The sequence below is a fragment of the Jaculus jaculus genome, chromosome 6 (assembly GCF_020740685.1).
Source record: "Jaculus jaculus isolate mJacJac1 chromosome 6, mJacJac1.mat.Y.cur, whole genome shotgun sequence".
Lineage (NCBI taxonomy): Eukaryota > Metazoa > Chordata > Mammalia > Rodentia > Dipodidae > Jaculus > Jaculus jaculus.
In genome coordinates this window covers 159,999,278-160,013,911 of record NC_059107.1, presented here as the reverse complement: position 1 = coordinate 160,013,911, position 14,634 = coordinate 159,999,278, and the positions used below count along the sequence as shown (strand labels likewise).

Here is a 14,634-nt window from a genome sequence, read left to right as displayed (position 1 = left end):
AGGACCTAGGTTCCATTCCCCAGTCCCCACATATGCCAGATGCACATGGTGGTGCATGTGTCTTCAATTCATTTGCAGTGGTTTGAGGAGTGGCATGCCCATGTTCATTCTCTCTCTTTCCTTCTTTTTTTTTTTTTTTTTTGAGGTAGAGTTTCACTCTAGTCCAGGCTATGTAGTCTCAGGATGGCCTTGAACTAACTCAGTGATCCTCCTACCTCTGCCTCACGAGTGCTGGGATTAAAGGCATGCATCACCATGCCTGGCCATTCTCTCTCTCTCTCTTTCAAATAAATAAATATAAAATATTTTTTTAAAAAAACAAGAACAAGGCTGAAGAGATGGCTCAGCAGTTTAGGTACTTGTCTACAAAGCCGAGTAACCTTGGTTCGATTCCCCAGTACCCACATAAAGCCAGATGCACAGTGACACATATATCTGGAGTTCATTTGCAGTGGCTGGAAGCCTTGGTGCACCCATTCATATTCTCTCCCTCTCTCTCTATCTCTTATAAATACATAAAATATTTGCAAAAATTTAATAAAAAAACAGCTGGATGTGGTGACACATGCCTTTAATCCCAGCTGTCAGGAAGTAGAGGGAGGAGGATTGCCATGATTTTGAGGCTACCCTGAGACTGCATAGTGAATTCCAGGTCATCCTGGGCTAGAGTGTGAGACCCGACCTTGAAAAACAAAAATAATAATGATAATAAAAAAAGAAAGGAAAGAAAGAAAGTTAGCAAACAACCCTTATTTACCATATATTGGTACTTAATATACATTGTGAGCATTGGACTCACACGGGCCATCACAGCCAGCGCAGGGCTGAGGTTCTGTCTTCTCGGTGGCACGGCCGTCACGGGAAGTACTGGTGTGCAGCGAGCCCCTCTGGAGGGCCGGGCGAGCTCCAGGCAGACCCTTCGCAGCAGGGGTGCTCAGTAATGCCTTACTTCTCTTGCAGCTGTGGCTGGATAGCTGTGTAGTTCCGCCTGCGTCCCCTCCTCCAAAGGAGGAGGATTTTTTTGCCTCTCATGTCTCTGCTGAGGTATGTATTATGCTTCATATGATTTTGAAACGTGCTCATTTGAACATTGCTACCATCATCCACTGCTCAGAGGCAGGTGTCGCACTGCCCACAGGGTTCACCTTGATGTCCTGGCTCTGACAAGTGTGCCACTGTCAGACCTTTCCCAGCCCACAGGACGAGGATGAATGTCTGGGAAAAGCAAACGCCCTGTCCTTTTACAGAAACAGCCTGGAAGCCACACATCACTGCTGTCTGGAATGCAGACACCTGTCTGCTCCTAGCTGGTCAAGCTGAGGTGTAGTGTTGTGCCGCAGTTAACCCTGAGCTTGACAAGTGGGAAGGGAAGATGGTTTCCGTGTGAATGTGGGCCTGGCGCCCCGTTGCGGTGTTCGTAGCGCACGTGTCGAGGCTGTTGTGAGAGCTGAGCTAGTTGAGGGAGGTGAAAGTGCTTCGGTGCCAGCAGAGAGGCGCTCAGTAGGAGGCACTGTGTCATCGCCTTTGCCTGTGTGGCTGTGGCAGCACTGCCTGCAAATCCATTCTCCCTGCATTTTCCTCAGAGGCCTTGCTTAGGGACGCTCTGGCCTGCAGAACCTAAATATGGTTGGAACCTCTAAAGAAATATGTGCCAGCCTCTGACTCAGAGTGTCCTGTTGCAGTCACTTTCTCCTTGCTGGACGGACACCCGACCAGAAGCCTCACGGGAGGAAAGGTTTGTTTCAGGCTCAGAGTCACCGTACATCCATAGCTGAGAGAAACACCAGCAAGCCTGAACAGTCAGAGCTCAAACTGGCTGTCTACACACATGGGGCTGGACTACAATATCCACCCCCCCACCCCCAGTAACGTGCCTCCTCCAGCAGGCTGCTGGAGACTTCATTTAAATAGGAAGAAGCTTAATATTTATCAAAAAAAACAAAACAAAACAAAAAACCACCACCTCAGGCTATGGGGGATTTACATTCACATTCAGACCTACACACACACACACACACCCCTCCTGTGTTCTGTTGGCTGCCCCACCTCGAAGTCCTGGTTCCACTGGGGAGGGACACTCTTGGCTTAATTGCTGTTCAGCTCATTCTTTCTTAATTTTCAAGTTAAACTTAGATAAAGTCATATGAGTGGCTATCTTAGTCATCTTTTTATCACTGTAACAAGATAATCAACTTGTAAAGAGAAAAGGTTTATTGTGGCTCATGGTTTGGAAGGTCCAGTCCATGATCTGTTTGCCCCGTTGCTTTGGGACCTGGGTGAGATTAGCACATCCTGGTCGGAGCTTGTGGAAAAAGCAAACTTGCCAGCCTTGAGACTGGGACCTGAAGGAAGAAGAGGCAACCAGAGTTCCTTAAGCTTCTTCAGTAGCATGTCCCAGTGGCCTGAAGACCTCCTGTTAAATTCCACTTTCTAAAGGTCCTACCTCTTCCTGCCAATGTCACAGGTTGGGTCTTGACACATGAGTCTGAGGATATTTAGGATCCAAATCACAGATCTGTGGTGGTGGGTCATGTTGGAATCCTAATGTTTAGGAGGCTGAGTCACAAGATCTCCCTCAGGTCTGAGGTCAGCCTGGGCTGCAGAGGAGACCTGGCTCAAAAAGACAAACTGTGTGTGTGTGTGTGTGTGTGTGTGTGTGTGTTTTGAGGTAGGGTCTTGCTGTAGCCTAGGCTGACCTGGAATTCACTATGCACTCTCAGGCTGGCCTGCAACTCCTGCCTCCACCTCCCAAGTGTTGGGATTAATGTGCCACCACACATCTATATAATGTAGCTCTGTCCCCAGTGACAATGCAGAATCATCATCCAAGGAATAACACATCTGTACTGACTGAGGAAATATGTGACCAGGGACTGGGACAAATCCTCCGAGGTTCTGTATCAGGGACAGAGATGCCACTTCAGGAGGTGGAGCTTAGCTCTTGCTCTGGAGTGTGGCCTGGGTCCCGTGAGGCCTCTTCAAATGGAGTATGGAGGGAGGAGCCGGGCACAGGCCCCTTACTAAGGGCTCAAGGTCATGTCACCTGTGGGGGCATGTTGGCGCAGTGCCATGAGAGAACACTTTCCTCTAATCATAAGAAAGCATCAGAGAACCCAACTGAGGGACCGTCTACAAGTACCTCACTAGTGCCCTTCACAAGTTTGAAGGTCATGAGAAACACACAAGGCTAGAGCAACTGTCACAAGCCAAGGAGGCATGGTGGCTGAGTGCAGTGTGGGACCTGGAACAACAGAGTGCTTGGAAACATGCGCACCTTTATAATAAAGCCAGAAGTCAGCTGATATCTTGCACCAATGACAATGTTTTTGTTTGGACAATTATGCCGTGGTATTTAACCATCTGAGAATGCTGGACATAGGAAACTCTCTACTGTCTTTGCAATTTTTTTTTTTTTTGATTTTTCAAGGTAGGGTCTCACTCTAGCCCAAGCTGACCTGGAATTCACTATGTAGTCTCAGGGTGGCCTTGAACTCATGGCTGTCCTCCTACCTGTGCCTCCCGAGTGCTGGGATTAAGGGTGTGCACCACCACGCCCGGCAAGTCTTTGCAATTTTTATGTAAATCTCAAATTACCCCAAAATTTTTAATAAAATGAGGGAAAGTAAGACATGAGCACTGAAGTAGATGCGAATAAACGTGTTCTAATCTCCTTTACCACTGCGCCCCTACTCAGAGGTGGCTGTTACATGTTAGTTACGTTGTACTGTTGCATGGGAGATTCCCCTGTACTGTTACATGTTAGTTTCCTTGTACTGTTGCATGGGAGATTCCCCCGTACTGTTACATGTTAGTTTCCTTGTACTGTTGCATGGGAGATTCCCCTGTACTGTTACATGTTAGTTTCCTTGTACTGTTGCATGGGAGATTCCCCTGTACTGTTACATGTTAGTTTCCTTATACTGTTAATGGGAGATTCCCCTGTACTGTTACATGTTGGATTTCCCTGTACTGTTGTTACATAGGAGATGCCCCTGTACTGTTGCATGTTAGTTTCCCTCTGTGCCTGGAGTTTAGTGGTGGTTCTTTTGCTTTGTCTGCTAATGGCTTTTCTCATCTTGTGGCAGGTGAGTCGCACAGGGCGGGTGTCCACACAGCCAGAACCATCCCCTTTAATGCCACAGGCCGTGGAAACCACTCCAGAGAAAAACAAAGGTGAGTTCCATGGCACTTCATGTAATGCTATTCTGCAATCTAGCATTCAATGAAACTACAAAAAATAAAGATACTGACCCTTCTGTGTTAGCAAGGAGAAGTAGCCATGATAGCTTACACAGGTGACCAGACATGGAATATGATCAGTCTGTTTGGTAAAAGAAGAAATAAAGTCTGAAGAGATGGCTCAGCAGCTAAGGTGTTTGGCTACAGAGCCTAATGACCCAAGTTCAGTTCCCCAATACCCACATAAAGCAGCCAGATGCACAAAATGGCTCATGTGTCTGGAGTTCATTTACAGTGGCTACAGGCCCTGGGGTGTGCCCATTTTCTTTCTTTCTTTCTTCCCTTCTTTCTTTCTTTCTTTCTCTCCTCCCCATTCCCCTCTTTCCCCTCCCCCTCCCTTCCCTCCCCCCTTCCCTCTCCCTCCCACCCTTCCTCCCTCCCACCCTCCCTCCCTCCCTCCCTCCCTCTCTCCCTCTCTCCCTTTCTCCTCTCTCCCCCCCTCTCTTTCCATACACACACACACACACACACACACACACACACATCCTCCTACCTCTGCCTCCTTAGTGCTGGGATTAAAGGTGTGTGCCACCACATATGGCTATGTTGTTTTTTTTTTAATTTTCTTTTAGTTTTCTTTAATTTTTTGTTTACTTTTATTTATTTATTTGACAGCGACAGATAGAGGAAGAGGCAGAGAGATAGAGAGAGAATGGGCGCGCCAGGGCATCAAGCCTCTGCAAACGAACTCCAGGTGCGTGCGCCCCCTTGTGCATCTGGCTAACGTGGGTCCTGGGGAATCGAGCCTCGAACTGGGGTCCTTAAGCTTCACAGGCAAGCGCATAACCACTAAGCCATCTCTCCAGCCCTTTTTTTTTTTTTTAATATTTATTTATTTTTGTGTTTTTCAAGGCAGGGTCTCACTCTGGCTCAGGCTGACTTGGAACTCACTTTGTAGTCTCAGGTGTGCACCACCATGATCTGGCTTAACTATTTCTTAGAGAGACAGAAAGAGAAGAGAGAGAATATGAATGGGCACATCAGGGCCTCCTGCCTCTGCAAAGAAACTCCAGTTGCATGCACCACTTAATGTGGGTACTGGGAAATTGAACCTGGGCCACTAAGCTTTTCAAGCAAGCAGTAGTTGCTAGTTTATAAAAACAGGGACTCATGTAGACCAACTTGACCCAGAACTCTCTAGTCTCAGGGTGGCCTTGCACTCACATCGATCCTTTTACCTTGGCCTTCCAAGTGCTGGGATTAAAGGCGTACACCACCATGCCTAGCCAGACCCAGAACTCGCTCTCTATGTAGTTGCAAATGACATGGAACTCCTGATCCTCCCTGCCTCCACCTTCCAAGTATGGGAATTACAGGCATGTGCCACCATGCCCCACATCTTATTTATCATACATTTACTATCATTAAAAGTCACTTAGGGGGCTGAAGAGATAGCTCAGCAGTTAAAGGCATTTGCTTGTAAAGCCTAATGGCCTGGGTTTGACTTTCTAGTACTCATGTAAAGCCAGATGCACAAAGTGGTTCATATGTCTGGAGTTTCTTTGCAGTGGCAGGAGTTCCTGGTGTACCCATACTCACTCTCTGTTTCTTTCTGTCTCTTTCAAATAAATAAGTATTTTTTAGAAAATCATTTAGGGGCTGGAGAGATGGCTTAGCAGTTGAGTACTTGCCTGTGAAGCCTAAGGACCCCGGTTTGAGGCTTGATTCCCCAGGACCCATGTTAGCCAGATGCACAAGGGGGCGCACGTGTCTGGAGTTTGTTTGCAGTGACTGGAGGCCCTGGTGTGCCTGTTCTCTTTCCCTCTCTCCCCCTCCCTCTTTCTCTGTCACTTTCAAATAAATAAATAAACATAAAACAAAAAAAAATTTTAACTTATTTAGAAGGCTGAATAGATACCTTAGCAGTTAAGGCACTTGCTGGAAAAGCCCAAGGACGGACCCAGGTTCAATTCTGCAGTACCCATGTAAGCCAGCTGCACAAGTTGACATGCATCTAGTTTGTTTGCAGTAGCAAGATGCCTGGGTGTGCTCATTCTCTGTCTCTGTGTCTCTCTCTCCCCCTTGCAAATAAATAAATAATAAAATATTTTTTAAGAAAAGACAAGCCAGGCATGGTGGGGCATGCCTTTAATTTCATCACTCAGGTGGCAGGGCTAGGAGGATCACTGTGAGTTCAAGGCCAGCCCAAGACTCCATAGTGAATTCCAGGTCAGCCTGGGCTAGAATGAGACCCTACCTTGAAAAATAAAACACAAATAAAATTTAAAAGACAAGAAAAAAACTAATAAAGGAAATGATCTCTGCTTGCACATTTACTATTTCCATTCTGGGAACGTCCTTAATGACAATACAGGTGGTAAACTCGTGCACAGGACAGGCCTGTTCCCTAACTCCGGAGGACCCTAGCCAGGTGGTTCCCTGTGGTGAGCAGCCTGTGAGCTCTTCCTGTCGGCATGGGACTTAGAGCGTGCAGAGCGTCAGCATCAGCCCGCCTTCCTCTCTCCGTGTTTGCTGCCTGTCACTGGGTCGGTACTGAGCACAGGGCAGCCTCACCGGGGCTCAGCCGCCTTTCTGTACTTTGCCTTCTACCTGGAGGTCACATGTCTGGTAGTTCCCATGTCACTGTGTTTCCCCTCCACGGGGCTCTGGATTCCTTCAGGGGAGAGTCCTTTGTGAGATCAGGAATCTGGTTGATTATACATTCCCATTACCATAAAGGGAACACTAACTAACTCTGCAGAGCCGAGAGGGAGGCTGTCATGTGCCTTCTGGAGTGTGGTTCACAACCTATTGTTACCATGCTGCTTGTCTGTATAAAAGGTCTTTTGGAGGCTGGAGAGATGGTTTACTAGTTAAGGCACTTGTCTGTGAAGCCTAAGGTCCCAGGTTCAATTCTCCAGTACCCCCCCATAAGTCATGCATCTGGAGTTCCTTTGCAGTTACTAGAGACCCTGGCACACCTGTTCTCTCTCTTTCTCTCCTTCTGTCTCCCCCCTCCTTTCTAAAATAAAAATAAAATATTTTTAAAAAATTATAATGAAGAGCAAGGCGTAGTGGTGCACGCCTTTAATCCTAGTACTTGGGAGGCAGAGGTAGGTGGATCACTGTGAGTTCAAGGCTACCCTGAGACTACGTAGTTAATTCCAGGTCAGCCTGGGCTACAACGAGACCCTACATACATATACACAGAGATATAGATAAAACACGGAACTAAAGCCAGAAATGGTGGCTCACACCTTTAATCTCAGCACTTGGGAGGCTGAAGTAGGAGAATCAGTATGAGTCCCAGCCTGGGCTACAGAGTGAATTCTGGGTCAACTTGGACTAGAGTGAGACATTCCCTAAAAAAAAAGGCTTAGCTGTTAAGGTGCTTGCCTGGAAGCCTAAGGACCTAAGTTTGATTCCCCAGGACCTGCATAAAGTAGATGCAGGAGGTGACACATGCATCTGGAGTTTATTTTCAGTGGCTGGAGGCCCTGGTGCACCCATTCTCTATCTGCTTCTTTCTCTCCCAAATAAATCAAAAAAAAATTAATACAGAATATGGGCCAGGCATAGTGGCAAATGCCTTTAATCCCAACACTTGGGAGGCAGAGGTTAGGAGGATCACTTTGAGTTCCAGGTCACCCTGAGATTACATAGTGAATTTCAGGTCAGCCTGAGGTAGAGTGAGACCCTACCTCAAAAAACCAAAGCAAAACAATAACAACAAAAAAACCCCCAAAATATGGGGCTCAACAGAAAGATAATCACTGACAGTCAGCTGAGGAGTTTAGGATTGTGCTTTAATAGGAATGGAATCAATATTGTGTCCACTAGGAAAAGATCAGAATTCTATCTGCACAGGTGAAGGCCAAGGTTGACAAGCCTAACCTTGTTTTTGTAATTTTAAAGCTGGTGTTGGCATCTGGGAAGCTTTCCATGTGAGGCTGTGTATTTGTATGTTAGTTCAGTGTCTTTTTACTCTTGTGATTCGTCACTATTGGAAGCATGTTTGGGGTTTGGGTTGTTTTTTTTTGTTTTTTTTTTTTTTCTTTTTGCAGTGTCCAACGTTGGTCTTTGGGAAAAGCCAGCCTTTGTGGGCACCACCCTGTGGAATGGTCTTCTCTCTGGGTGCCTGAGGTGTCTGCTCACAGGTGTCCTAATATCCCTGCTAGAGAAACCTGACATTTACAGTGGGTTGTATTTGTCGAGCTGAACAGGGAGGGTCCATTCATGGAGCAGAAAGGGCCTGTCGGTGCGGTCTCCCACTAGTTAGGGCCCGTCGCGCGGTCTCCCACTAGTTAGGGCCCGTCGCGCGGTCTCCCACTAGTTAGGGCCCGTCGCGCGGTCTCCCACGAGTTAGGGCCCGTCGGCGCGGTCTCCCACGAGTTAGGGCCCGTCGGCGCGGTCTCCCACGAGTTAGGGCCCATCAGTGCGGTCTCCCATGAGTTAGATGACTTCTTGGGGAATGTTTATATTTTGTAATTTCTAGAAAGCCAGAAGATGGAGTCTGATTTAGTAGCCAGCATTTTTATAAATGCCACAAGTAAGGGCTCTAGAGAGATTTTTACCAGTTGGATTTTTGTTCCCTAAATCTTTTAAATGAAGCCAATGATTCCCAGTTCTCAGCACACGACCCCAATCAAGATGGAGCCACATGGAGACTCCGCCAGCTCGTGTGAGGATGTCTCCTCTGCAGACATAGTGGTACAGGAAGCAAAATGCCCATGTGCAGGTTTTTTAAAGGTGCTTTTAAAGGATGTAATGAATTGGTGTTGTGAACATCAGTTGCCTTATTCTGAAACTTCCTAAGGCCAAGTTTGTACACTTGGACTTCAGCTTTGCTAGTCTGGGAAGAATTATGGACTTATAAAACATGAGGTGTCACTACAAGTCACTTGGAACCATCTCAAAGAGCTGGTTCCATGGGCAACAAAGAAATAGTCTGTGCTGTCATGTGATTGCGTGCCATTCTCTGGGCTGCCAGTCCAGAGCACATTTGACTAGCAATTGCTGCTTAAAACTGCAACTGTGGTGGAGGCTGGTCGTATTCATGATGTATTCCACAGTGGCCAGCTCAGTCTCAATCTATTTTTTTATCCAGAGGCTTAATTAAATGATGATGCAATGGTGTGCATGCATTGAGATGATGAAACTCTTTATTTCTGGGTGGAAGGATGTACCAAATTTATCTGTCTAAAAAGACAAAAGTCAGTGGTATCCAATAAAAAAAAAAAAAGACAAAAGTAATCACCAAAATCCCCTCTCCCATCTCACAGTTTGCTTTGGATTGGGTTTTGAAAGAGATATTCTTCTTAACTGTCTACTTTGTTTGAACACTTTTTTTATGGTTCAAGTGCTGTTTTGTGTGCTGGGACCAAATAGTTGTCAATAAAGTTTATGAGCAAGCAAAGAAACAAACAAACAGAATATGGGGCTCAACAGAAAGATAATCACTGACAGTCAGCTGAGGAATTTAGGATTGTGCAACCTGAATTCTCACACAATGAAAAGGGATTTGAAGAGTATATTTCCTGCATTAATGTCAGTGTTTTACATTTTCAGATGGACCAGAACAAGGACCTAGTGTGGAAGGCCTGAACATGCCAGGGAAGGCAGTTGTAGGTAAGCTTCTGGGAGTCTGTTTCCAATTTGTAGGCCAAGACTCACTAAGAAAACAATGAAACCTGTCTGTGCATTCTGCTTAAGGGTTGCAAGAGTAACATAGCATCCTGCATGCTTTAATCCATGAGCATTTATTAGACAAAGGCATTGTTCCATGGAGCCAGCCTGATGGGCATGAAGTGCCAAGGTTGCTGAGGTTCTGAAGGCTGGCTCACCTGACATGCCCAAAAGAAGCTGAGCTCGGCGCATCCACACCCTCCCCAAGTACGCAGGAACACAGCATTTTCTTCTCGTTCTGAATAGAAGGGCTAGTTTCCTGTTCTCGGGGAGCTGTGCTTTTGAATTGGTGTGTGTTGCATTGCGTTAACTGGAAAGAGGCGGCTTTGGTGAAAAGTGACCATGAAGAATGTTACGGTCACTGTCTTCGTGTAGACCCACGTTAGGCTCATCCGCATCTGAGCCCGTCTAACACAGTGATGGGGAAAAGCCCCAGGCCTGGGGGTCCTTATCACACCTGAAGTTAGGGCCAGTGAAGCGGCCTTGTCCTGCTTGGGGCATAGCGCCCTTTCCCCAGCCCAGCATTGTCTCCTCTCTCTCCTCTTCTTCTCCCTGCTTCCTCCCCTCCCTTCCCCTCTTCTCCTCTCCTTTCCCTCTCTCCTCCTTCCATTCCTCCCTCCCTTGCTTTTTAGTTTTTTTTTGAGACAGGGTTTCATGTAGCCCAGGCTGGTCTTGAACTTACTATGTAGCTGAGACTGGCCTGCCTCCAGCTTCCCAAGCGATAAGATCACAGCTTGTGCTGCCACCACCACATCCTGCTCTTTTAATTAATTTATTTTTTGTGTTAGGGGTTTAACCAGGGAGAGCTTCGTGTATACTTAGGCCCCCCTTTAGCTACACCGCCACCCAACCCAAGATTTTATTCCTACTGGGTTACTAAAACGTAATTCTAACAATAATATATAGCTGTTGAATTTTATTTGGAAGATGATTTTTAAAAGAAACTTTGTATGAAAGCATCATATATTTATGTGAAGTTTGAATAGTATTGCTCTTGAGATCTTAGTGGGGAAAAAAAAGGGCAGATACCAAAGTGACAAGTGCTTTAAAAAAAAAAAAAACAAAAAACTTTCAGGGCTGGAGAGATGTCTTAGTGATTAAGACACTTGCCTGCAAAGCAAAAGGATTCATTTCTCCAGGTCCTACATATGTCAGATGCATATGGTGGTGCATGTATCTGGAGTTCGTTTGTAGTGCCTAGAGGCCTTGGCATGCTCATTCTCTCTCTCTCTCTCTCTCCAATAAATAAACAAATTAATTAATTAAATTGAGAGTTCTGCATGGTGGCACACACCTTTAATCCCAGCACTCAAGAGGCAAAGGTAGGTGGATCACTGTCAATTCAAGGCCACCCTGAGACTACATAGTGAATTCCAGGTCAGCCTGAGCTAGAGTGAGACCCTACTTCAAAAAAATCAAAAACAAACAAAACAAAAAAAAAAAAAAAAAGAAATAAAACTTTTAAAATATTTTCTTAAGAGAGAGGGAGAATTGGTACACTCAGGCCTCTAGCTATTGCAAACATGCAAACAAACTCCAGATGCATGTGCCACTTTGTGCATCTGGGTTATGTGGGTACTGGGGAATCAAACCTGGGTCCTTAGCCTTCATGAGCAAGCTGAGCCATCTCTCCAGCTCAAATGAGTGCTTTTTATTTCTCAGTAGTTACTGATGAAACCTACATAGAAGCCAGGGTGGAAAACCATAGTCCAGATGGCTTTAAATCACACACAATGCTGAGCTAACTTTCTATCTTTAAAAGACATTTTAGGGGGTCTGGAGAGATGGCTTAGCAGTTAAGCACTTGCCTGTGAAGCCTAAGGACCCTGGTTTGAGGCTCAATACCCCAGGACCCACCTTAGCCAGATGCACAAGGGGATCATTTGCAGTGGCTACAGGCCCTGGCACACCCATTCTTTATCTCTCTCTGCCTCTTTTTCTCTCTCTGTCTGTCACTCTCAAATAAATACATTTTTAAGAAAAAAAAAAAGACATTTTAGGGCTTGAAAGATGGCTTAGTGGTTAAACACTTGCCTGTGAAGCCTAAGGACCCCAGTCCAAGGCTTGATTGCCCAGGACTCACATAAGCCAGGTGTACAAGGGGGTGTATGTGTTTGGAGTTCGTTTGCAGTGGCTGGAGGTCCTGGTGCACCTATTCTCTCCCTCCCTCCCTCTCCCTCTCCCTACCCCCCTCTCTCTCTGTCACTCTCAAATAAATAAAAATAAACATAAATAAATAAATGAAAGACATTTTAAGGAGTTAAGAGTATAATGCAGTAGTAGAAGGCTTGTCAGCACACAAGCCTGGAATTGGCCCCTAGCACCACAAAGTGATTTCCATAGTAGGAATGAGAGTCGAGCTTGGTGTCACAGCACAAGACTCTGAGTTCTAACCCTGGCGCCTAAAAACTAAATACTAACAGGGATAATAATAATATAAATTTTAAAAAATTTTTTATTAGCATTTTCTATGATTATACAAAAATATCCCATGGTAATTCCTCCCCCCGCACTTTCCTCTTTGAAATTCCATTCTCCATCATATTACCTCCCCATTCTACTTACATATATGCAATATCAACCTATTAAGTACCCTCCTCCCTTCCTTTCTCTTCCTTTTATGTCTCCCTTTTAACTTACTGGCCTCTGCTACTAAGTATTTTCCTTCTCACGCAGAAGCCCAATCATGTGTAGCTAGGATCCACATATGAGAGAGAACATGTGGTGCTTGGCTTTCTGGGCCTGGGTTACCTCACTTAGTATAATCCTTTCCAGGTCCATCCATTTTTCTGCAAATTTCATAACTTCATTTTTCTTTACCGCTGAGTAGAACTCCATTGTATAAATGTGCCACATCTTCATTATCCACTCATCTGTTGAGGGACATCTAGGCTGGTTCCATTTCCCAGCTATTATAAATTGAGCAGCAATAAACATGGTTGAGCACGTACTTCTAAGGAAATGAGATGAATCCTTTGGATATATGCTAGGAGTGCTATAGATGGGTTATAAATTTTTTAATATTTTTATTTATTGATTTGCAAGGAGAGAGAGAATGTGAATGGGCATGCCAGGGCCTCTATCCTCTGCCAACAAACTCCAGATCCATGTGCCACTTTGTGCATGTGGTCTTACATAGGTACTGGAGAATTGAACCCAGGTTGTCAGGCTTGCAGGCAAGTGCCTTAAGTACTGAGCCCCCCAGAAATTTCTTCCTCGGGAAAACACCAGATGGCTGATGACATCTATGCAAACCTGGTTTACCCTGTGGTAGGGTGTGGGTGTGGGTGTGGCCATGGTCTGGGCATGGCCATGGTCTGGGCAAGGCCGTGGGGCTCATGGAGGCAAAGTCCAAGATAAGGAGTGGATTCTAGTCGCCAAGCTGTGCCACCTGATCAGGGACATGAAGATCAAGTCTCTGGAGATCTGTCTGTTCTCCCTGCCCATCCGGGACTCTGACATTATTGACTTCTTGGGGGCATCCCTTGAGGTTCTGAAGATCATGCCAGTGCAGAAGCAGACTTACGCTCGTCAGAGGACCAGGTTCAAGGTTTTTATTGCCACTGGGGACTACAGTGGTTACGTCGACATGACTGTCAAGTGCTCGGAGGAGGTAGCCTCTGCCATCCAAGGGACCATCATCTTGGCCAAGCTCTCCATCGTGCCTGTCCTGAAAGGCTACTGGGGAACAGGATTGGCAGGCCCCACACAGTCCCCTGTAGGGTGACAGGCCACTGTAGCTCTGTGCTGGTGTGCCTTGTCCCTGCCCCCGTGCCCAAGAAGCTGATGGCTGGTATTGATGTCTGCTACACTTCAGCCAGGGCCTGCACTGCCACCCTGGGCAATTTTGCTAAGGCCACCTTTTTTTTTTTTTTTTTTTTTTAAATTTATTTGAGAACGATAGAGAAAGCAGCAGAGAGAGAGAGAGAATGGGTACACCAGGGCCTCCAGCCACTGCAAACGAACCCCAGATGCTTGTGCCCCCTTGTGCATCTGGTTAATGTGGGTCCTAGGGAATCAAACCTTGAACCAGGGTTCTTAGGCTTCACAGACAAGTGCTTAACCACTAAGCCATCTCTCCAGCCCTACTGATGCCACCTTTGATGCCATCTCCAAGACCCACAGCTACCATGGGATACCTGACCCCCAGCCTCTAGAAAGAGATTGTTTACCAAGTCTCCCTACCAGGAACTCACTGACCACCTTGTGAAAACCCACACTAGAGTCTCAGTGCAGAGGACCCAGGCTGTAGCTGTGGCTGCCACACAGGGATTTTATACAGAAAAATAAAAGTGAATTAAGCCTGTTAATTTTTTTGGTCAAAAAATATATATTTTTTCAAGCTAGGCTCTTGCTCTTGCTCTAGCCCAAGCTAACCTGTAACTCACTTTGTAGCCTAGGTTGGCCTCAAATTTAGGGTGATCTTCCTACCTCAGTCTCCTAAGAGCTGGGATTAAAGGCACGTGCCTTTAAAGGCATGTGCCTTTAAAGGCATGCCTGGCTTAGGAGGGATTTTTGTTTGTTTTCTTAAGAGAGAAATAAGAGGGGGGCTTCCTGGAGGCCCAGTCATCACCTGGGGTTCTGGGCACTGGAAGAGGGGATCATGGCAGAAACAAGGCCCACCAGGGCAGGGCTGTGGCCTGGCACACCCAGCCCAGGTCCAGGGAGCTCCCCTGTCCCAGAGACAGTGCATTTGCATCAGCCACTTCATAAGCGTGCACAGAGCCAACACAATCTGTCGAAGTGGGGACCAAGGACCTTAATGTTATC

The 14,634-nt window shown here is 46.2% G+C and overlaps 1 protein-coding gene across 4 annotated transcripts in view; it reads left to right on the top strand.

Annotated features, from left to right (window-relative positions):
- Positions 1–14,634, top strand: part of Arfgap3 (ADP ribosylation factor GTPase activating protein 3) — a 58,765-nt gene that overhangs the window by 19,601 nt on the left and 24,530 nt on the right. For all 4 annotated transcript variants that reach the window (XM_045152111.1, XM_045152113.1, XM_045152112.1 and 1 more), the window contains exons 5-7: positions 961–1,044; positions 4,086–4,173; positions 9,748–9,807. In XM_045152111.1, the coding sequence (XP_045008046.1) occupies positions 961–1,044; positions 4,086–4,173; positions 9,748–9,807 (232 nt within the window). The remainder of the gene's footprint in view (positions 1–960; positions 1,045–4,085; positions 4,174–9,747; positions 9,808–14,634) is intronic.